This window comes from Calidris pugnax, unplaced genomic scaffold (genome assembly GCF_001431845.1).
Source record: "Calidris pugnax isolate Ruff unplaced genomic scaffold, ASM143184v1 scaffold188, whole genome shotgun sequence".
In the NCBI taxonomy this organism is placed as follows: domain Eukaryota; kingdom Metazoa; phylum Chordata; class Aves; order Charadriiformes; family Scolopacidae; genus Calidris; species Calidris pugnax.
The window spans coordinates 12,366,344-12,388,227 of NW_015091257.1; the positions used below are offsets into that span (position 1 = coordinate 12,366,344).

Sequence of the window (21,884 nt, forward strand, 5' to 3'; positions counted from 1 at the left end):
TGACCATCTAATTTACAACTTTTCCTACTTTGTGACACCATCGGCTCTTTTTCACTTGAGTGAGTAGAAAAATAACTTCATGAGTCCAACTCTACCTTAAAACATGAGCAAAAGGCAAGGCTTGCACAGTATTTGCAGCTTAGTCTTATCTTTAAGAGGCATTGTTCTATACAAGATTTTCTTGTAGGCAGCATCACAAACACTTAGAGTTCAGTCCAAAACTCCATAGTATCAGTCAATCCACAAAATTAGTGCTATCAATAAAACAAATAATGAAAATCAAAAAAGAGTATAAAAGAGTATAAACCATTTATTTTTGAGCAATTATCCTATACAATTGTGGCTTGACTACCATTAAACCGCTAACAAAATAATAGCAAGGAATCTGACAAATATATATTCCTGAAAATCTTTCAAGTCCTGTATTACATTTGGAATGGTTTCAAATATAGAAAACATTTATAATGAGCTTATTCAGTTTGCATCTTGTACAACTTTTACAGTTTATAACTGGATAAGTATTGATGCATAAAGCTGTAATTTGCCAGTGTTGATCACAATTTATATTAAAATAAATAAGCAAATATACTGGAATGATACAAGCTGAGCGTACAGAATTCATCCTAATTACACTTGATCAGAGGCATTCAAGTAAACAGAGTCACACCATGAAATTTCCAGAAGAAAAGCAATATAGAAGCAACACTCACCACTTTGAGTAATTTTCTTCTGGTATTTAGCATTACTCCTATAAACCCATTGGCTGAAGTTACAAAATAAGATGCTTAAAACTAAATAATACAACTAGTAGGAAAAGAAACGGTGTTTCATCATCTAAAATATAATAAGCTGGATCTTCAGCTCCCATATGTGTCATCAAAGTTAAGGTTCTTCATCTTTTAATCTTAAACTAAGCACTAGGTTAGTTGTCTGTTCCCTGCCTGTTCAATGGAGGTTCAGCTTAACGAAGACACTGATTTTAGAAGGATCCACCTGTCCAAGATGCCTCTTTCTATTCCATGCATAAAGACAGCTGTCTATTTTCCTTCCCCAGCAGGAGGGAAACAATATAGAAGGCATCTAAAATCAGCCAGTGAATTTTACATGGCTCAAATTATGTGTAACAGATTGGGTCAGATCATTGAAGATTTCTAGGTGTTTCTATAATGAGGGGAGTTACAGCTCTAACTGTGTTTGTCATTTTGTCCTTTTAGGGTACAATTAATGTCCCACAAAACAGAACTTTTCTTGCTTTGTTTGGTCAGCACAAAAAAAAAAAATCAAGCCATCATACTTGGATACCCATAGCCAGCAGTCATGTTGTCCAGCTGAAGATTTGAATTGAAATTTACATCAAATATGAGCATTCAGGCAGCATTTGATCCATCCTCTTAAGGTTCCCATATGCGAAAGGAAGGCTTGTCAGGGGCATACTGGCACACCAGTAAAGAGCAGAACAAGTTTGTGTATTTGAAAGCTGCTGGTCTCTCCACTTAAAAGATAAGGACTTGGTACATCTCGTTGCTGGTGTTAACGATGTCGTTGCAGTTTTCACACACCAAGCCCACTCTTGCAGGAGTCTTCACAGTGAAGTCAAGAAGAAAAGAATCTCCAAAAGCGCTGAAGTACTTGGTCTACCCCTCTGACACAGGGGTGACATGGTGGTAGCCCTGTAGGGGAGACAGCTGCTGCTCCGAGGTAATGCAGATGAGCCATGGTTCAGAGCTGGAGAGGGGACAGGGCAGCAGGCAGAGGAGCCAGAGCTTCAGCATCCTTGTTGCTGTATGTGTCGGGTAGCTGATATTCCCAGGGGACCACCCAGGAGAGCACAGAGCGTTTGTAACCACACTTTGGTTTGTGGCAGCAAGATGTGTTTCTGGGAGGGAAAGAAAAACACCCATTGTTGAAGTTTAGCTGGAGGAAATATGTGTTCTTCAGACCTCGGTGGAATCAGAACCACACATGGTTTGTTTGAGAGACACACACGCTGAGCCAGCAGTTCATAACCGAGCAGGGGAGCAGAAATTACCCATTATGTTTTTAATTTGAAATGGACTTTAAGTATTTTCATTGTTTATTTTATGAGCCTGCATTAGAGGTGTTATTATTACCACTCCCATGGAAAAGGGTATGAATGAGGTAACACCTCTCCAAGAAAAAAAATTATGTCAGTCTTAGGATGATCTCTTTTCTTGGGTGGGGAAAGGGGATAGAAGCTGTTGTTTTTCTGATACATGCTCAGAAATTCTTAGGAAATATCACTTAATTTTCAGGACACAAAGGGAAAGCACTCGATGCCTGCAACTGATAGCCTGTTAGCCTGTGTCCTTGAAAAATAATATGCTACAAGGAAAAAATATGTAGTTCTGAAGTGTATCTCCCTTATGTCTCAAAGCATCAAGAATGAGTGATTTTAATGGATGATTAAAAACTTTCTCCCCTATATTATTGCACTGTGGGGAGCTGCCATCAGCAGTGACGTATTTGCTGCCGTGGCAGAAACGCGTGTTTCAGGCGCTGGCCTAAATGCAGATGATTGTTGGTTGGTGCTCATCTATCTGCAGTGTGATATACTTAGAAAATAAGTAACATCTGCCAGAGGCCTCACTTGCTTTGCAAGTAGGTTCAATTGGTGTCCCTTTCCTTACCCGTGGTGTGGGTACAGCCCTCACAGATGACAGGCACACGAGTGCTGCTTACAGAGAAAGTGTAGCTACCCTTAGTATCCTTAAAATATACGTGAAGTGCTGTTAGTGCTGGGCTGGGTTACCCGTTTTCTTTGTAAGGGGCTGTCAACCTCAAGCCCTCTAAAACTGTGCCAAGATGAAAAGGATCAAGAGATCTATTTTGCAATGCCATGCTCATTTTCTAAACTTTCTAGGGGGGTCTCAAGTCACATTTCCAAGTTTCCCCATGCAGAATTGTTCCTTTCCAAATGTCAGGTTTTCTGGGACGGTGGCAGCAAGAACTGAGTTGGTCAGTCCTGTGCTTCTTGGACCCAGGGCTTTACTAGAGAGCAACAACTATCATAAATTAGTATTGCAAGCATTGACAACACAATCAGTAGATGAGAAGAGAGCTTTTGCCCAACAAACCTTGCTGCGCTATTAAAGGCACCATTTTGAAATATGAAAGGCTTAAACGTGAAGAAGGAAATGTTTCAGCTCATCCGGGAGGAGAAGTCCGGTTATTTTTTGATGCTGCTTGTGTCCAAAGCACCTCCTGATGCACAGGCGGCACAACTGCATCAAGGACAGCGGCCCTGGAGAAAGAGCCAGGGAAGAGGTTACACATGTGCCTTTATCATCCCGAGATAGTAAAGCTGAAATGGCAGCTGAGCATCGTTGCCTGTCTCAGCTGTGCAATGTCCCCCACCCTTGCTCTTATCTGACTTGAACCTCTAGCAGAGCAGAGCTCTCCCCACCTCCTGCAACCCACCTCGGGCATGCAGACACCCCAGAACGCTCAGCGCTGAAAAGCCGGACCTGAGCCCACCAAAGGACATCAGCCTGCCTGCATTTCAGTTCAAGACTAGTCACTCTCTGTGATTACACTGTGTTAACACTGGAAGCATCATTCTTCCCCTTTTTAAGCTGCATGAATGTGAAACAGCTCGCATTGTCTGCAAAGAGGTGATCGATGCTTCCTTCAAAGTCCTTTCCTCCTCTCACTCCCCTAGAGAAATTCAAGTTTGCCATCCATTGCTTTCTTGAGGTGTATTTCATAATAGTGACAAACACATAGCAAAAGAAATACTGTATAATCTTTTATTTAAACCTTCCAGATGAACTGGTCCCATGCTGATAAATACAAGCCCTGCTGAAGAATCCATGGTGCCTTTTCTTTTATTTGAGTATAATGGCATTACGCACTTATTTGGGGGACTTATCATTTTCACAAAGAGGTAGACCTTATGTGGTGCTTTCAGCTGTGGCACCTTTCAACTTTCAGCCACCCAACATGTCATTTGTGCCCCAGTGTGCAGCACGCAGGGGTGACAAGCGTGGAGGGTCACAGGGGGGCTGATAAGAAGGGCAGGGAAGTGGGGGCAGCAGCAAGTGTGGACATGGGAGTTGGACACTGGAAGCTGGGAGGAGATAAGAAGAGACACTGTAGAAAGTGAGAAGAAGGTAAGTTAGCTGGGAGGGGACAGTTTGGGTGCCACCCACCATGCCTGTGCTGGGTGAGTGAGATAGTGGGCACCCGAGCACTGAAATGTTAGTGGTGGTGGAGGAGGAGTCCAGCGTGGTGGGAAGGAACAGGGGTTGCAGAAAAATGCAAGTGAGGTGGCAGCTTTAATCAGCTTTTAAGTCTTTCCTCATGCAGGACACAAAGTTTCCAGCAGCTCGGCAAGGCTGAACATGCTGCACTATTTAAAGGGCTGTGCAAAGGGCTGCACCCTCCTCCTACGAGTCAGCAGATGAGTTGCCCTGTGCTTGGGTACAAGAAGACAAGCCAAGCTGATACGGGGCACGTGAGACTGGCTATTGCAGTGTCACACTGCACGTGCATTTGGCCATTCTGAACCCACAGATGAGTGCCCTGCCTGTAACATCTCATCTAGAAAAGCTTCCACTGAAAAAGAAAAAACTAAAGTTTTCTCAAAACACAATCAATGTCCCTACACTGCAAATATTTAGCAAGGGCAAGCATACTCTTCAAATACACTGTGCATTTCTGGATCATCAGCTAATTCTCCCATCCGCACATAGGACTATCCCCGCAACGCAAGGAGGGTATGCAATGGTCCAGTAGCATCGTGAAGTTCTGGGAAGGGCAACCACCACACATAGTATACCTGCTCTAGGCTAATCCTATGGCAACTCTGGGTCGGTGCACTTACCAACTCATCCCTGGTGAAAAAACATGCTCCCTCCAACCTGCACTGGCCATGGGCCTGGGGCTGCTGCCCCCCAGCATCTGGGAGTGGGGCAGGAGAGCAGTAGCTTGGCCATGCTGGTGCTGAGGTGCTGTAGGGCTGGTAGGGCGACTCTGATCCCTGCAGCACATTGCCAAACCTCTGCATGAAACCAGAGGGATAACGTTTGCACCACTCTCCCTGGTTGCAACTGTTCAGCTGGCCAACCAAGTTAGAAATCAGCTGCCCATCTTGGAGAAGGGCACGTTAGAGAACATTGGACAAACGCTATTCAGCTGCAAAATGCCCTTCAGGCATTTATCCTTTCTGATTTCAATTGCTGAATTTCACTTAGAAGAGTTCCTCACTGCCTGAGCTGTCAGCTGAGCTCGAGCAGCACTTCTTGGGCCAGCTCCATAGGGTGTGCCTGAAATGTTTTTTTTAATCTCAAATAAACAGGACACATGGAGTGCCACAGGAGTCAGGAATCCAACACAGCAGGGATTGGAGTTCAAAAAGATCACCGCTCTGTGCAGCATAGATTAGGCTAGGAAACAAACATCCATTGCTCATACATAACATGCACAGCACAGCTGTTTTCACACTATTATTTTTGTGTTACTGTTTTGAGCAGGGCCTGATTCATCACTTTTATTCCAGCTTTAGCTTGGCATAAGAAGTCTTTCATTTTAAAGATGCTTTTTTTCACCTACATAAGAACTTGGCCCAGCAATTAAAGGGCAAAAAACTAGAAGAAGAGTCTTTCAATATACCTTTTTTTTTTTCAGCATCACATGCATTGAAAACTTTCTGCTCGCAATTTTGCATTTACTCTGAGATGAGTATCTGGCATGTAGCTGATCGTCAGCATCCTACATAACCAAAGATCCCAGTCCTAGTGCTCACCAGTTAGCCTCAACTCCCATCAGAGATGATTTTCTGCCTGTGCTTGTCAGCACACTCCAGATAACACTCCTGGGTCTACTCCCATCTCAGTAACAAGGGAACTGAGAGACTCCCACTGACTTCAGTGCTTTATGCAATCAGAAAAAGCCACCATTAATTTCTACAGAGCGTTTTGCTTGGTTTTTCACTCAAAAGTTAATTTTGCATTATATTGCAAGCCCCATACAATTACTCCCTGGTGAGGTGGATTCACAACCTGGAGGTTGGAAGAGGAGTTATGGTTGTCATCCCTATTAGTGCACCACTATATTCTGACACTAGAAAACATAGCATCCATGTGTCAGCAAATGGAGGTAAGCTTAGTTATCGACAGTTTTGGAGCACTTGTAGCATGGAATAGCACAGCCTTTTGCAGCAGTTTGTGTCGTTTTTCCCTACCTAATCCCAAGTGAATGAATAAAAGAAGTGCTAAGGAGCACCTTCTTTCTGCAGGAAGAGTCGGCCCACAGCGCTGCTGGCTGGCACCAGCTCCATCGGCCTCTTGTTTTCGGCGTTCTTCACCCAAATGTCTGCTCCAAAGTCAATCAGCAGCGTCACCAGCTCCGCACTGCAATTCCTGGCAGCCGCGTGCAGAGGAGTGTCCAGACCCTTGCCTCTGTTCACATTTGCTCCTGAATACCAAGAGATGACAAAGAATAATGACTATACAGGAGCCTATGTCCACTTCCTGCACTAGCTGCTATTTCTCCGAAACACCCGTAAATGGTGTAGCATTTAGAAATGGATCTCCTTACACTGGGGCTTGGTACTAGAACTTGCACCTGCACAACTCACAGTGGTTGAGGAGGAGTAGAGTTGTGACTAAGAAAATCATTCCAGAGGAATAGTGCATGAGGAAGTCCTTCATCCACAGCACAGCTCATGGATATCTTGAAGGAGGACATGGTTCCACCTACTGCCCATCTTTGCTGCCCATCCCAGTGCACTGTTCCCTTAAAACACGTGCAGGGTTTCAGCCTGTTCTGCACCAGAGGCTTAAGCCAGTGGGATTTCCAAATACTAAAGTACCTGTTGGGGAAGAAAAATGAGGATGGAAATGTTCTAGAGGTCATTGGTAGAGGAAGATATGAGTGTTCCCTCATTTGTTATCCTGGGGTAATGGCTCCTAAAACACCCTAAGAAGGGTGAGCTGCAAAACTAATTCAAAACTATTTGCAGAGTTTTCAAAACTATTTGAACTACTATCATGAGCTTATAGTACACATTCTTGTACATAGAAGGCAGCAAAAAAGAAAATGGCAGAAACCAGAAAATAATATTCACATTTAATATTTAGATTAATTTGTATTTAAATATATATAAAAAAAGATCACTGTGCTAAATAGGGCATAAGGTGATCTACATGATGTTTGCCTGTTTTTTCCAAAGCAACTTTCTTGGTCCATCATTTTTGTACTATGTGGCTACTTTATGTTGTATGGCCCCTTTGGTTAGAAAAGTTGCACTACAGTAGATAACAAGAAATGGTCTTGTAAAATTATCCAACTGCTTAGACTTAGAGCTAGGTTTGTTTGATGCAAAGTATATAGTGCTGAACATTTTTCTGTGTTGGAAAAATTTCAATCTTTTTATGAACTCAGTGAGAAGAAAAACATGTTTGCAGAAATACTGTGTAAAAATGGTTAAGTCAATTGTTTTGGCTAAAGAGGGAAGAAAAGTAAAAAAGGAATTTTTTTCACTTCAAATAACTGCGGAGTCACACACACAGACATTGGAAAAGATGGTGTTTGTTCCAGGCACCACCAGACATGTGAAATCCAGGACCACCCATCATTTTGTTGGGAGCTGTAAAGCTGGGTTCCTGGGTCAGGAAGACCCTGGTTACCCTGCTACCCCATTTAACCCAGGGCTGCCATTAAGAGCAAAACATCTCCTCGTCCCAGAGCAGGAGCTTCTCTAAATTTTTGATGCAAGGGGAATCCAAAGATAGATGTTGCAGGAAACAAAAGTACACCATCCATTATTTTTCTTTTTACCTGACTCAAGTAACTTCTTGGCACAGTTCACTTGCTGATGCTCACAAGCTACATAAAGCGGAGTACCCAGATGCTTGATGTTGTGATCTATATTTACCCCATGGGATGCAAGGAATTCGACACATTGCACATGACCTTAAAAGGGATTAAAGGAAGAGTCAACTCACAGAGATCAGGCATTTTTTCAGCAAATTCCCTATTGCAGTAGTGTAATTTGGCAAAGATTCAATGTTTTGTCAAGAGATGGTAGTGTAATACTTTCATTCACTCCAGTGTTTCTAACCTGGAAAGCCAGTTAGCAAAACAGGCTAAAGCCCTCGCATTTTATCTGACTCATTTCAGATGTCTACAGAAGATGAGACAAATCATGCTGTGTTTCCCTCCACTGCTTCTGAAGATAGCCAGACAACTCTCTCAGATGTCCACATTGTCGGCAACTGACTTGGACAACACAACCCCTTCCAGGAGTGACCACATGAACTCAGAGGCCCTGAGAGCCCAACCGAGCTGCCCTTGGTGAGCACCTGAGGTGGAAGGAACTGCACTACTCACAATGAGACCAACTGGGAAGGTATTTCACACGACCCAAATAAAGAAAACCGTCTTCTTTCTCTCTTTTTTCTACCTCAATGCATTGCTAATAACATGGAAAGGGGTGCTGAAGCCCATGGGGTTACCTCTTTTAGCAGCTTCATGGATGGGGGATGCCAAGTCACAGGGTGGGTGTAAGCTGGCTCCATGCTGCAGCAATAAATTCAAGCAAGCCACGCTGCCACTGACACAAGCACTGAACAAGGGAGTGTGCCAGTCAACAGTAACTCCATTCACCTGGGGGAAAAAAAAAAAAACCACAACCAGGCTTTTTGTTCTTCTTCTCAGTACTTCAAAATAGATTAAATTTATCCAGTTTCTCAACAGAAAATATGATTCTCAAAACTTTTTATTTAATTCCTTGCAAAAACTGACTTCTGAGGATTACAATTTTTTATTAAAAAGATAATTGAAAAAATATTTTTTAAAATTGCCCTTAAGTCTCTCTTCCTTGCAAAGAAATATCTAACCAATGCTGCTCCGAGGTCTCTCAGGAGTTACCAAGTTACTCAGTTGAATGTGTGCCCATTTTTGGTTATCTCAGCTGAAACACACCTGCCCATTGCCCTGTCCTGAAATAGTCCGTTTTTAGCTGGAAGTGTGCAGCCCCACCTTTTTAAAAAAAAAAATTAAACTGAAAGGCAATGTACAGATAGTGAGTTAATTTTCTTATTCACTATAATTTTAACATTAGTTCAAAAAATAAAGGCCATGAGGCAGGCCCATTTCACCATTGTACTTGCCTTTTTTTTTTCCATTTTCTTCTCATTTTATCATCAGTTGATCCTAACAGTCCTTCACCTCTACTTAAGACACTGCATATTGACACCAATGGGATTAGTATGTCCAGAAAATAAAATGCACCCTTAACTGTTGCAGGATTATAAACCCTTTGAAGGATGAACTTCCACTTATTTTTTCAGTAAATGATGAGAACATTGCACCTTCATCTAAAGAACAATAATAACTGTTGCTTTGTTAAGAAGTGCATTTTATAACATAGGTACTTTAAATGGGGCTAAGTGCAGAGTGTACGTCATGGCGATACGCTGTTGTGACATGGTGTGATAAATGTGATAAAACAACATACTAACAGTGGAGACAATGGTCTGCCCATCATGCACTCACCTGAGCTCCATGTTTTAATAGGACACTGGCACAAGCGGCATGACCCCCCAGGCAGGCTTCATGGAGAGGAGACACCTGGTCTGCTGTAACAAGATTCACATCACTCCCCTGATGAATTAATAGAAAATATCATTACAACCGATTACCAAAACCCCCATACAAACCAAAAATAAAATATCCCAAACCCTTTCTGTTACAACCTTTAAAGCTTTATGTAACCACACCGTAACTACCAAAACCCCCATGCAAACAAAAAAAAATATCCCAAACCCTTTCTGTTACAACCTTTAAAGCTTTATGTAACCACACCGTCTGCAACTGTCTGGAGTTGCTCATCTCAATAGGTAAGCAGAGAAAGAGGCTGTGGTGCTTTGGCTGGAGTGGGTACTGGCACAGCATACCAGAGGTCATGCCTTCTACACACTGCTAATTGCTGCAGAAAGCTGTAGGCAGTGATCTGTCCAATGGGACAATACAGATATCCTTTTAGGAACTGAGCATAAATTTATTTCTGCCTCACCGTGAATAACAAACTCTGAAATAAGAAAAAAAGTATTAAAAATTGCTCTCAGAGTTCTTGGCAGGATCGTGACTGCTACCGTTTTACATCATTGCTCAAGCATTCTGACCTCCTGCCTGCTAAGTCTGCAGTTGTTTGACTGGATCAAGTCCTGAAATGCTTTTGAGGTGTTTTCTGGCCTTTGGTCAGAGCATGGCATTTCCTTTGAAGGAAAGCCAGCGCCTGCATTAGAAACCATTAGTTTGATTCTACAGGATCTCTTGTTTCTATCTGTCTTGGTGTTCTACAGGTTAAGCTCAAGGAGTTTCCAGTTTTCCAATAATCCTTCCCTTTCTGTAAAATCCTCCAAAGGCTAAATCCAAGTATTTTTAAGAAATGGAGCAGTGAGGTTTAGAAATTGCTTCTCCCTAGCCATGCCTTCTGCAGCCAGAGCAGGGGCCCCAGGTACCCTCAGGCTCTTCAGAAAGAGTTGTGTGGGTGGCTGCATCGAAGACTCACCCGAAGCCTTGCCTGGGTCCAGAACTGCCCCCAACCCACAGCACCAAACACTGCTCACAGGGAGCTGCAGAATGAATCCCCCAGCCACACAGAGATCCCAGAGGCCTGGGTCCAGACTTAAAGTAAAATATAACCCAGGGTATTTTGATACATCACCAGCTCAGCACCCAGAGCTTGCGCTTGTATAGGAACTGCTTGTAGAAAAATAAAAATAAAAAAAAAAAATGTTACATGCAGATTTCACTGCATTCTGGTCAACATGGTCTATTTTTTCATGGTTTTCTTTTCCTTACCCTAAAAGTTTCACAGTAAAGCACAGACTGCATTCAACACCTGAACAAACCCAGCAGAGACCCTATCAGCCCAGCTGAGAGGTACCTGTTTGATGAGTTTCTTCAGAGTAAGCAGACGCCCATGGATAGAGGCATCATGTAAAGGAGACCAGTCTGAAACAAAATCTGTATAAAGAGAAAGACAGGAAAAATGCTAACAACTCCCTGGACTGTTTCATCAGTGTTTTTTACTTTAGCTGTATGACCCCAGTAAACCTTTCTAATTTATTACATGAGCTGCCAAGCTTTCCTTGGAGCAGCTGCCAGGAAGGAGCGAGACAAGAGAACGGCTTCTCCCTGGGTGTGTTTTTAACTCATCCCATGTTGGCGCCGAGCATCTGTGCTCTCCTTCAGAAGATGAGAGAAAAATTTGCAGAACATCACCTTGCTCTGACTGAGCTTGTCCCTCACTTCGAATTGTTGCCAGTGCTTTTATTTTCACAAGCTCATTACACTTTACCAATTAGTGCAGGACTACATTTTGAAGAGGGAATGGCTGCTCAGTCATTTACCCCTGCTCAGAGATGGGCTAAAGTCAACAATACCTAATAAAGAGAAGGTACCAAAGTACAAGGAGATAAGTCTGTTGATTTTGCCTCTCGGTTTTTAGTGTTTGGTGTGTGCAGCAGTGCATTTTTAGTAATAGCTATATTCTGTGTCACTGACACCACAAAGTGAGTTACGGCATGTATGGAGGGAAGCTCAAAGGAAGGGTCTACCTCAGCTTGTAGGGACAGCTGAGGTCATGGGACAGGATGTATGCTGCATGGCAGTGAGGACACAGACCCAGCCTGTGAGGGGTGAGTTAGGTCATAAACTGTCCCACTACTATGATAAATGCACTGATATTTTAAGTGTCCATATAAAGCAACCATATTCATATTTGCTCTTATAAGGTCTTATGTGAAAGATTGACTTCAAGTCACCTTGCCAGACAGCTGAGGCAGCACAAAAGGTCCATGTCAGAAACTGAATTTCAGTTAATGTTCTCAAGTAATCTTGGTACATAAAGTCTGATGTTCATAAAAAGACCACATGACAAATGGTATGGAAATGAGTCAGCATAGCTCAGGCTGGATCAAGGAGGTATGGGAGGGAATTTTTAGGGTTAACTTTGGTGCCAAACCTCTCAAGTCATGTAGAGTGCTTTTCTGAAAGATCTTTTTGCTAAGCAAAAGCATTATTTAATGTATTTTACATGACAAGCCTATTTTCCCTCAATTATGCTGTGTAACATAAAGGTCTGAGGAAATACTTAATGCTAATGACTGCTGTAGTTGTTGTATCTGTTCTTTATTTTAATATAGTGAAGCAAACTCCTTTTGTGAGGAACATACAAATATTAATAGAAGGGAATCTTCAGTATTACAGATTTTATGGCTCAGAGCCAGCTGACAACATTAATCCCTCTGGGAGACATTTACCTGCTTCAGCATTCATTGCCTCAAAACCCCATGTTTGGTCTACATCAATGGCTCAGGTTCCTCCTGGAAAGGAAGAGAAGCATTTCCAGAGGGTATTTCACCCAGCTTCTTTTGGAAACACGCTTTGCTGCTCTCTGGAGATGTCCCCACTCTCCTACCACTAACAGCAGAGAAAACCCCAATGACAAATTGGATGAGTTGCTGAGGTTCTCAGGGACTACTCTAGATCACGTGTGTGGAATAGGATGCTTGACAGTGAGAATTCTTCCTTCAGCAACAAAACCTAGTAAGCCACCATCATTCTTTAAAATAACGTTTACAGATTAGCTGATGATGACAGGGTTTATGCAAGATCTACAGACCTTCTCTCAGGTCTTTAAAGCTTTATGTAACCACACCGTCTGCAACTGTCTGGAGTTGCTCATCTCAATAGGTAAGCAGAGAAAGAGGCTGTGGTGCTTTGGCTGGAGTGGGTACTGGCACAGCATACCAGAGGTCATGCCTTCTACACACTGCTAATTGCTGCAGAAAGCTGTAGGCAGTGATCTGTCCTATGGGACAATACAGATATCCTTTTAGGAACTGAGCATAAATTTATTTCTGCCTCACCGTGAATAACAAACTCTGAAATAAGAAAAAAAGTATTAAAAATTGCTCTCAGAGTTCTTGGCAGGATCGTGACTGCTACCGTTTTACATCATTGCTCAAGCATTCTGACCTCCTGCCTGCTAAGTCTGCAGTTGTTTGACTGGATCAAGTCCTGAAATGCTTTTGAGGTGTTTTCTGGCCTTTGGTCAGAGCATGGCATTTCCTTTGAAGGAAAGCCAGCGCCTGCATTAGAAACCATTAGTTTGATTCTACAGGATCTCTTGTTTCTATCTATCTTGGTGTTCTACAGGTTAAGCTCAAGGAGTTTCCAGTTTTCCAATAATCCTTCCCTTTCTGTAAAATCCTCCAAAGGCTAAATCCAAGTATTTTTAAGAAATGGAGCAGTGAGGTTTAGAAATTGCTTCTCCCTAGCCATGCCTTCTGCAGCCAGAGCAGGGGCCCCAGGTACCCTCAGGCTCTTCAGAAAGAGTTGTGTGGGTGGCTGCATCGAAGACTCACCCGAAGCCTTGCCTGGGTCCAGAACTGCCCCCAACCCACAGCACCAAACACTGCTCACAGGGAGCTGCAGAATGAATCCCCCAGCCACACAGAGATCCCAGAGGCCTGGGTCCAGACTTAAAGTAAAATATAACCCAGGGTATTTTGATACATCACCAGCTCAGCACCCAGAGCTTGCGCTTGTATAGGAACTGCTTGTAGAAAAATAAAAATAAAAAAAAAAAATGTTACATGCAGATTTCACTGCATTCTGGTCAACATGGTCTATTTTTTCATGGTTTTCTTTTCCTTACCCTAAAAGTTTCACAGTAAAGCACAGACTGCATTCAACACCTGAACAAACCCAGCAGAGACCCTATCAGCCCAGCTGAGAGGTACCTGTTTGATGAGTTTCTTCAGAGTAAGCAGACGCCCATGGATAGAGGCATCATGTAAAGGAGACCAGTCTGAAACAAAATCTGTATAAAGAGAAAGACAGGAAAAATGCTAACAACTCCCTGGACTGTTTCATCAGTGTTTTTTACTTTAGCTGTATGACCCCAGTAAACCTTTCTAATTTATTACATGAGCTGCCAAGCTTTCCTTGGAGCAGCTGCCAGGAAGGAGCGAGACAAGAGAACGGCTTCTCCCTGGGTGTGTTTTTAACTCATCCCATGTTGGCGCCGAGCATCTGTGCTCTCCTTCAGAAGATGAGAGAAAAATTTGCAGAACATCACCTTGCTCTGACTGAGCTTGTCCCTCACTTCGAATTGTTGCCAGTGCTTTTATTTTCACAAGCTCATTACACTTTACCAATTAGTGCAGGACTACATTTTGAAGAGGGAATGGCTGCTCAGTCATTTACCCCTGCTCAGAGATGGGCTAAAGTCAACAATACCTAATAAAGAGAAGGTACCAAAGTACAAGGAGATAAGTCTGTTGATTTTGCCTCTCAGTTTTTAGTGTTTGGTGTGTGCAGCAGTGCATTTTTAGTAATAGCTATATTCTGTGTCACTGACACCACAAAGTGAGTTACGGCATGTATGGAGGGAAGCTCAAAGGAAGGGTCTACCTCAGCTTGTAGGGACAGCTGAGGTCATGGGACAGGATGTATGCTGCATGGCAGTGAGGACACAGACCCAGCCTGTGAGGGGTGAATTAGGTCATAAACCGTCCCACTACTATGATAAATGCACTGATATTTTAAATGTCCATATAAAGCAACCAGATTCATATTTGCTCTTATAAGGTCTTATGTGAAAGATTGACTTCAAGTCACCTTGCCAGACAGCTGAGGCAGCACAAAAGGTCCATGTCAGAAACTGAATTTCAGTTAATGTTCTCAAGTAATCTTGGTACATAAAGTCTGATGTTCATAAAAAGACCACATGACAAATGGTATGGAAATGAGTCAGCATAGCTCAGGCTGGATCAAGGAGGTATGGGAGGGAATTTTTAGGGTTAACTTTGGTGCCAAACCTCTCAAGTCATGTAGAGTGCTTTTCTGAAAGATCTTTTTGCTAAGCAAAAGCATTATTTAATGTATTTTACATGACAAGCCTATTTTCCCTCAATTATGCTGTGTAACATAAAGGTCTGAGGAAATACTTAATGCTAATGACTGCTGTAGTTGTTGTATCTGTTCTTTATTTTAATATAGTGAAGCAAACTCCTTTTGTGGTGAGGAACATACAAATATTAATAGAAGGGAATCTTCAGTATTACAGATTTTATGACTCAGAGCCAGCTGACAACATTAATCCCTCTGGGAGACATTTACCTGCTTCAGCATTCATTGCCTCAAAACCCCATGTTTGGTCTACATCAGTGGCTCAGGTTCCTCCTGGAAAGGAAGAGAAGCATTTCCAGAGGGTATTTCACCCAGCTTCTTTTGGAAACACGTTTTGCTGCTCTCTGGAGATGTCCCACTCTCCTACCACTAACAGAAGAGAAAACCCCAATGACAAATTGGATGAGTTGCTGAGGTTCTCAGGGACTATTCTAGATCACGTGTGTGGAACAGGATGCTTAACAGTGAGAATTCTTTCTTCAGCAACAAAACCTAGTAAACCACCATCATTCTTTAAAATAATGTTTACAGATTAGCTGATGATGACAGGGCTTATGCAAGATCTACAGACCTTCTCTCAGGTATGTTGCATGTCCACAGGAGAGCTGAACCCCTTATGGCTGATGCCCTGCCCCTTCTGGCTATGCCATGGTGGGCTTCAATGGGGTCATAACCAACTGTGTGAGCCTTCTCCCACCCTGTTGGGCTATTATTCTCCACTTTCAAACATGCTTAGTAAAGGACATCAAATTTCAAGGAGATAAGGTCTAGTCTAGCAAGACTTACAACAGTGTTGTGATTGAAAAATTCTGTGCTGAGTAAATTGTGACCTGAAGATGGTGGTATCTGAAATGTGTTGTCTGTTACACACAAAAGATCTTTGCCTGCACAACTGTTTTAGGCAGGGGTGGGAATTTTTGCTAGCACAGTGGCTGCAAAAGGTCTGCTATAGATTTATAGTCATTCTTGCAAAACTCTTTCATAACTCTGCAGTATATTTGTCTAGAGATATTCATATAGGCGAAAGGATATTTCTGCACACAATTTTTTGAGCCACTTCATGTCCATCACAATGCTCCTTTCCATAGCACACTTTTGCAGATATGTACATATTGCATTTTACTGTCTCTGAACAAAGACTCATTGATGGACTCAACTCAGGTGAATTTTAATGTTTCCCTTCTTGGACATCAAAAATGTGGGTCTCTAACAAGCAGCTAGTCAAATTGGTAGCACAGACACATCACAAGAGGGAACCTAAGTGGTCCCTGTGATAGTTCTTGTTTGAATGAAGTAATTAAAAAAAATCTAGCAGAAAAATCAAGACTTCACCTTCTTTTGTGAGAATCCTTCCCTAACTGTGCTCCAGCCTTCTCCTGTCTCACAGAAAAATCCCAGTGATGTCCTGGAAATAACCTCAGGCTGAGTTTCAAGTTTGGAGAAAGTTGAGCTATGAGTGGACCAAGGCCCTTAGGAACAGGGATCTTATCAGGGATGATTGAACAAGCAGCTGATTCAGGATTTTCACTATTTCTCCCCATTTCCCTGTCTCTGGTTATGACTGCTAATTGTTTAGGGGAAGGGAAATGGGGAGGGCTTGTATAAAATAGCAGGTAATTCGTTGGTTTATTACTGGTCACCCTTTGGGGCCAGAAATGAAGTTTATTTTGTGTTCACTGGAGACAGGACTCGGACCTGGTGGCTGGAGCTTCTGTTACCTGGTCAGTATATTTTGCTCGTAAGTGCAGTTAAAATGGCTATCAGCCTTGAAGGCTGAAAGACAGATATCTTGGAGAACAGGCTGGGAGGGACCATCAGCCCTGGGGCGCGGGGCACAATCTCTTTCCTGCAGTCTCCCCAGGGTGAAAGCTCGGTGCCTTCTGCTCCTCTTGGCATGTATTTGTTATAGCTGTGGCTTTGGGTCTTTTCCTTTAGATCATAAGTTTATTGCCAGGGAACTGGGAAGGTGTTAAGTGATCTACTGACCATGGTTTATGGACTAGGTGTTTGGTGGACCCTTTGAAACCTGCTATCTATTCCACTGCTATCTCTGACTGAGATTATGCAGACTTGGTAGGTAAACCTGCACTGCCAAGTAAAGAAAGGCAGGAGGATAATTCAGCACTAAGCTTTAAGCAGATGAAGGCGTGAAGGCAAATAAGTCTGCACCCTTTGATCTCAAAGACAGAAATAGTCCCAATTTCTTTTATTTAGCAGTATAGAAATAGCTAACAAGATGGGAAACTCCATCAGCCAAGTGATCTTTTCCAGTCTTGTATTACTTAAACTATGAAAGTCAAAAGGAAAAAAATGAGAAACTGAGAATCAACACAACCTTCACAGGCACAGAAAGATTCATCAACTAAGATGTGATTCAAATTTGGAGAAGCTTCAAAATTAGAAGGCCAAAGGATGGAAGAGATGTAACCCCAATATAGCTTTACGGGCAGCACCGAGTACGTGAAATGAAAAGAGGAATGAACTAAGGAAATCTGGATAATGTACATCAATTCGTTTTTAAAGAAAATTGTATTCTTTGTTATTGGCATCATTTGAGCTCTGCCCACCTCCTTCTACATTCTACGGACCTTGTCCCACAACAAACACGAAGTTCACAAACATCCTTTGGCTTTAGCAAATGGACAGCCATTTCCAGAAGCTGTGATTCTGGTCTCGTAAGAATAACCAAACTATACTACAATTATTAAAGCACAGTATTATTAATTGACTAGACAGCCTTGCTTCGTGACTGAGACTATGCAGACTTGGTAGGTAAACCTGCACCACAACAAACACAAAGTCATCCTTTGGCTTTAGCAAATAGACAGCCATTTCCAGAAGCTGTGATTCTGGTCTCATAAGAATAACCAAACTATACTACAATTATTAAAGCACAGTATTATTAATTGACTAGACAGCTCTGCTTCAAGTGATGTGTGTCAAACGATGATTATCTGACCATGCTGTTGTTCTTGTTGATCCTGCCTGTGTTACCATTGGTTGTGTATCCAGGCTCTGTAAAAAGCTTTTGATTTACCCATTTAGAAACCAATGCCATTGCCCAATCTACATGAGTTGCACGGAAAACATGTTTATAGTAATTCTAAAAATCTAGATTGAGGAACAAGTTTTCTGAGCTGCAGCTTGATTTTTTTTTAGCCACACAAATACAGGCGGGGTTTTGTGCAAACTACCAAGTTGTTATATCATTGTGTCAGCATTCTGGTAACAAAGAGGGAGGTGCACAGTCATGCCATCACATCCATGTGCAGAATTTGTCCATTCAGTGTTCTCTGGAGAAAAGGCAGATTTCTACTGAGACTCTAAAAAAGAGCCAAACTAGACCACAGTCACCTATGAATTGGCCATTAGCTTGTATTTTTGCTAAGTCTTAACATAAAATTAAAAGATTGACCACATAAGCATCAAAAATAAATGTGAGGAGAAAATAAGAAGAGGTATGTGCCAACACGTCATAACACAGTTGGGAATTCTGTACTGAGAAGAACCGAGGCTTTTAGTCTGTGGAGTCTTTAGAAGTGGAGGCCTATGGTAGCTTCACACCAGCCTTGGATACATTGGGAAGAAGGGGTTTAAAGGCCTGCCTGATGACTAATTACCACAGCATACTTTCGAATCTGCTGCCATAAACAGTATGGCCCCAAGCTGCCACCTCGCCTGCCCTAGCTCTCTCTGCAGCAAACACCTCCACCCTGAAGCAATGCCAGCGGGGCAACCTCCCTGCAGGGGAAGGCAAATTTCCCCAGTTCCTGTTCCCAGGGCATCACCCTCTGGTAAACCACTAAGTTTTCTGCCTGCTCCAGGCTGGAACTTGTGTTTCTCGCCTGGTCAAGGAGGGAGTGTTCACTGGGTGTTGGGGTCTCATGCCCACTTCCGCACAGCACAGGAGGCATGGTGTCAATAATATAACCAAGCAGTATTTATACCATATATGGACTTTTGATTAAAGCCTAAGCAAAGTCCAGTGGCCATGGACTTTTAAAATCCTGAAACAGGGACTTTCAGGAAAGTCCTCAAAACACCTTGCCCACCAGAGCTGCCCATGAAGGAGCAAGGCCAGTGCATGTGGGTGGCACAACTTTATTCACCACATGTACCATCACAGCAGCAAGGATTTCTGGTTGCCAAAATTATGTACAACTGCTCTTTCACAGAGGAACAAGACCATTTATCCAAATTTGAAATTTACCCATGTTAGTCCACAGGCAAGCTGTGTCAGGCCCCAGAACCTTCAGCATCTAGTCATCCAAAACCGCACTGACTTTCAGTGGCATTGGATCACTTAGCTCCCTTTTCACCACTGAAAATCCCAGCTAGCCCAGAGGTTACATTAAATCTTTGGTCATATTTGATTGCACAGCCATCACTTGGGCACATGAACTCTGTCAGGGTGGTGTATACAGAGGGAGCCTTATAGCAATAACCACACAAACATGCAAACCCTGTGAACAGCAGAGCATTCACAGGACCTTTCTAGAATAGCACTAATTTTTGTGGTGATGGCTGAAAGCATCCTTTTCCAGCCTGTGACCACACGGAGGGTGTTGCACACTCCATGCTTGTCCCCAGGCTGTTTTCCTTCTGTGGTGGTCATACATGGTGCAGCTCGCAAGGGGGGCTTTGAAATCCGTTCGGCAGAGATATGCCCTTGCATACATACATGCCTATGGCATTATATATAACAGTATTGCAAATGGTATTTTTCATTTTCTAAGGCTTTTCCCTAAAGTTTGTGATACAAGTAGCCTGAGCCAAATACATTTCTGCTGTAAGTAGCCAGCAAAGCTTATTGACTCTGCTAAAGAGTAAGCATACGTGAGAGGAATGGACTGAACTCTGAATTCCAAAGGACTGAATGATCTGTGTGCAGCAGTGTGGTGCGTGGGCTCCCCTCCTCCCAGCCTCCATTTTGCTGCAGCTCATCTCCAGTGAGGACCTCGTTCCATTCATACTGTTAATAACATCTCCATCCTTTCCATCCCACCCCAGAGTCTGGATGTACATACACGACACGCATGAGGAGAGGCAGACAACACAGCAGATATACTGTTTGTCTTTGCATTGTGGCTTGAGGGTCTTAATTTTATATTTGGTATGAATGGAAGCATCCTGAACAGCCCAAAAAAGGTGTGAGGACAGTGTAAAGTCACATAATCTCAACTGACCTCATTCCCTCTGCACTCACCATGTCGTAGGAGTAACTTCGCAGAAAACAGAGCTACAGGGTACACGTCCAGCTAAACAGTTATGTGAAGTTAAGCTACTTGTCTTTTGTCACCACATCATATTTTCAATGGCTTTCGGCCAGACAACAGAGGAATGATCAGAGTGAGGCTGTTTGTCTGAATAACTGTTCACTGGTGACCACAACAGCGTTGGGCACAACTGACGACAACTCTCTGGCCATTGTGGAAGAATCCACTAGGGCTGGTGGCTCATTCTGGGCAATAACACTTGGATCCGCTCATCTGAAAGAAAAGGAAGAAGGAAAAAGGGAAAAAGAAGAAGAAGAACTAGAAGAATAACAGGAAGAAGAAAAAGAAAAGAAGAAGAAAAAGAAGAAAGGAAAAAAAATAAGAAAAAGAAGACAAGAAGACAAAAAAAGGAAGAAAAAGAAGAAGTAGGAAAAGAAGAAGAAAAAGAAGGAAAAAGAAGAAGAAAAAGTTAAAGAAAAAGACATAGAAAAGCAGGAAAAGAAGGAGGAAGGAAAGGAAAAGAAAGAAAAGAGGAACTGAGCCAGTGCTGAGTTTCCAGCTGGCACTAATCTAAATCAAACATGCCACATTGCAACTTCTACTTCAGCGTGCTGTGGTTCAGATACTGCATTTGTTTCTGCTTGTACAAACTGCAGTACAGAATCGGACACTCTTTTCTGTGAAACACCAAAAAAAAGACCCCAAAAATTCAGTATTAAATAAGAATAGCTTATTAAAACCCCTTCTGGAGTGTGAGGGCATGGGGACGTTGTGCATGGGGACTGAGCGCAGACCTGCCCTGGTAGGGGGACATCAGGAGAAGCACACCACCGTAGTCTGACCCTGCCCTTTGCAGCTGCTGGCAGAGGCAAAGGCTTGTGGCGAGGCAGGAGCGTTACTTACCCCTCATCAGCGGGTTTGATAGAGACGTTGCAGATGCCTGGTCTCCGGCTCCTTGCAATTTGCTGGCGTTTTGACTTGTCTCCTCCTCATCCATCTCAGCCCCGTCTGTCCAATTTCTGTTTTTTCACTTAGCGGTTGGTCTCGAGAGTTCAAATTCCATCGTCCCCGGTGAGCCCCCGGCAGTGGGAGTAATTTATTAAGCAGACTCTGCACGCACAAGGCGAACAGACCTTGCAGCAGACCGGGGACGTGGTGGTGCAGGCAGCGCTTTGTGCAGAAACTCGAGTACCTGGGTTGGGATTTAACGAAGCAGCTCCCCGGCTGCCCTGGGAGGCAGCCAGCGATCCAGCGAAGCGAGAGATGTGCCTGATGTCACATCCTCCCCAACACGGCACCCAATCGGGGCGCCCGCCATCCGTTTTTTATCAGGAAGGAAATTCTGAGTTTGCCAAAAAAAAAAAAAAAAATCCAAAAAAAAAAACCCCGAGACAGAAAGAGCCAGTTCAACTCGTTGAGCAAACTCTGCCTGCAGGGGATTTTGCAAAGAAAACCCGCAGAGATAGGAGCGGGCGCGGATCAGCACCGCTCCCCAGCAAGTTGTTTGCTGGCAAGTTGGCCACGCGTCTCCCTCGGACGGGACACTGGATGTTGTGCCAAACCACCCCTCTGGATCTGCCAAACCCCGGTGCTACGCGAGGAACGGAGAGCCCAACTGCCTGCTGCGCAGCAGCGGTCACCGCACGCCCCATGGATATTGAAACCACATGTCCGGGGAGCTTGCGCTTCCCGACGGAGGCCCCGTGGTGTCCGTACAGC

At 43.3% G+C, this 21,884-nt stretch overlaps 1 protein-coding gene across 4 annotated transcripts; it reads right to left on the reverse strand.

Annotated features, from left to right (window-relative positions):
- Window positions 1-1,638: 1,638 nt before the first annotated feature.
- On the reverse strand, window positions 1,639-21,438 carry ASB9 (ankyrin repeat and SOCS box containing 9). 4 transcript variants are annotated; one of them, XM_014960434.1, is made up of 9 exons: window positions 21,069-21,432; window positions 12,294-12,356; window positions 10,916-10,995; window positions 9,520-9,627; window positions 8,478-8,628; window positions 7,801-7,935; window positions 6,244-6,435; window positions 3,096-3,262; window positions 1,639-1,876 (listed from the first exon to the last, which is right to left on the reverse strand). In XM_014960434.1, the coding sequence occupies exons 2-8, from the start codon at window positions 12,307-12,309 to the stop codon at window positions 3,138-3,140; spliced, it is 807 nt and encodes a 268-aa protein (XP_014815920.1). In that variant the 5' UTR covers window positions 12,310-12,356; window positions 21,069-21,432; the 3' UTR covers window positions 1,639-1,876; window positions 3,096-3,137. The 4 variants fall into 4 exon arrangements, with proteins under 4 accessions (XP_014815920.1, XP_014815918.1, XP_014815919.1 ...); XM_014960432.1 differs by lacking the exons at window positions 10,916-10,995; window positions 12,294-12,356 and adding an exon at window positions 13,779-13,858 and having other exon boundaries at window positions 21,069-21,438; XM_014960433.1 differs by lacking the exon at window positions 12,294-12,356.
- Window positions 21,439-21,884: the final 446 nt, after the last annotated feature.

What these genes read in the sequence shown, in the direction of transcription:
- ASB9 (XM_014960432.1), bottom strand. Translation starts at nt 21,162, where the DNA reads ATGGATGAGGAGGAGACAAGTCAAAACGCCAGCAAATTGCAAGGAGCC. An exon ending in TGAAGAAACTCATCAAACAG is followed by an intron (nt 9,628 to 13,778) that starts GTACCTCTCAGC and finishes TTAATTCATCAG; the next exon opens with GGGAGTGATGTGAATCTTGT. An exon ending in ACTCTTCCTGCAGAAAGAAG is followed by an intron (nt 3,263 to 6,243) that starts GTGCTCCTTAGC and finishes CTCTTTCTCCAG; the next exon opens with GGCCGCTGTCCTTGATGCAG.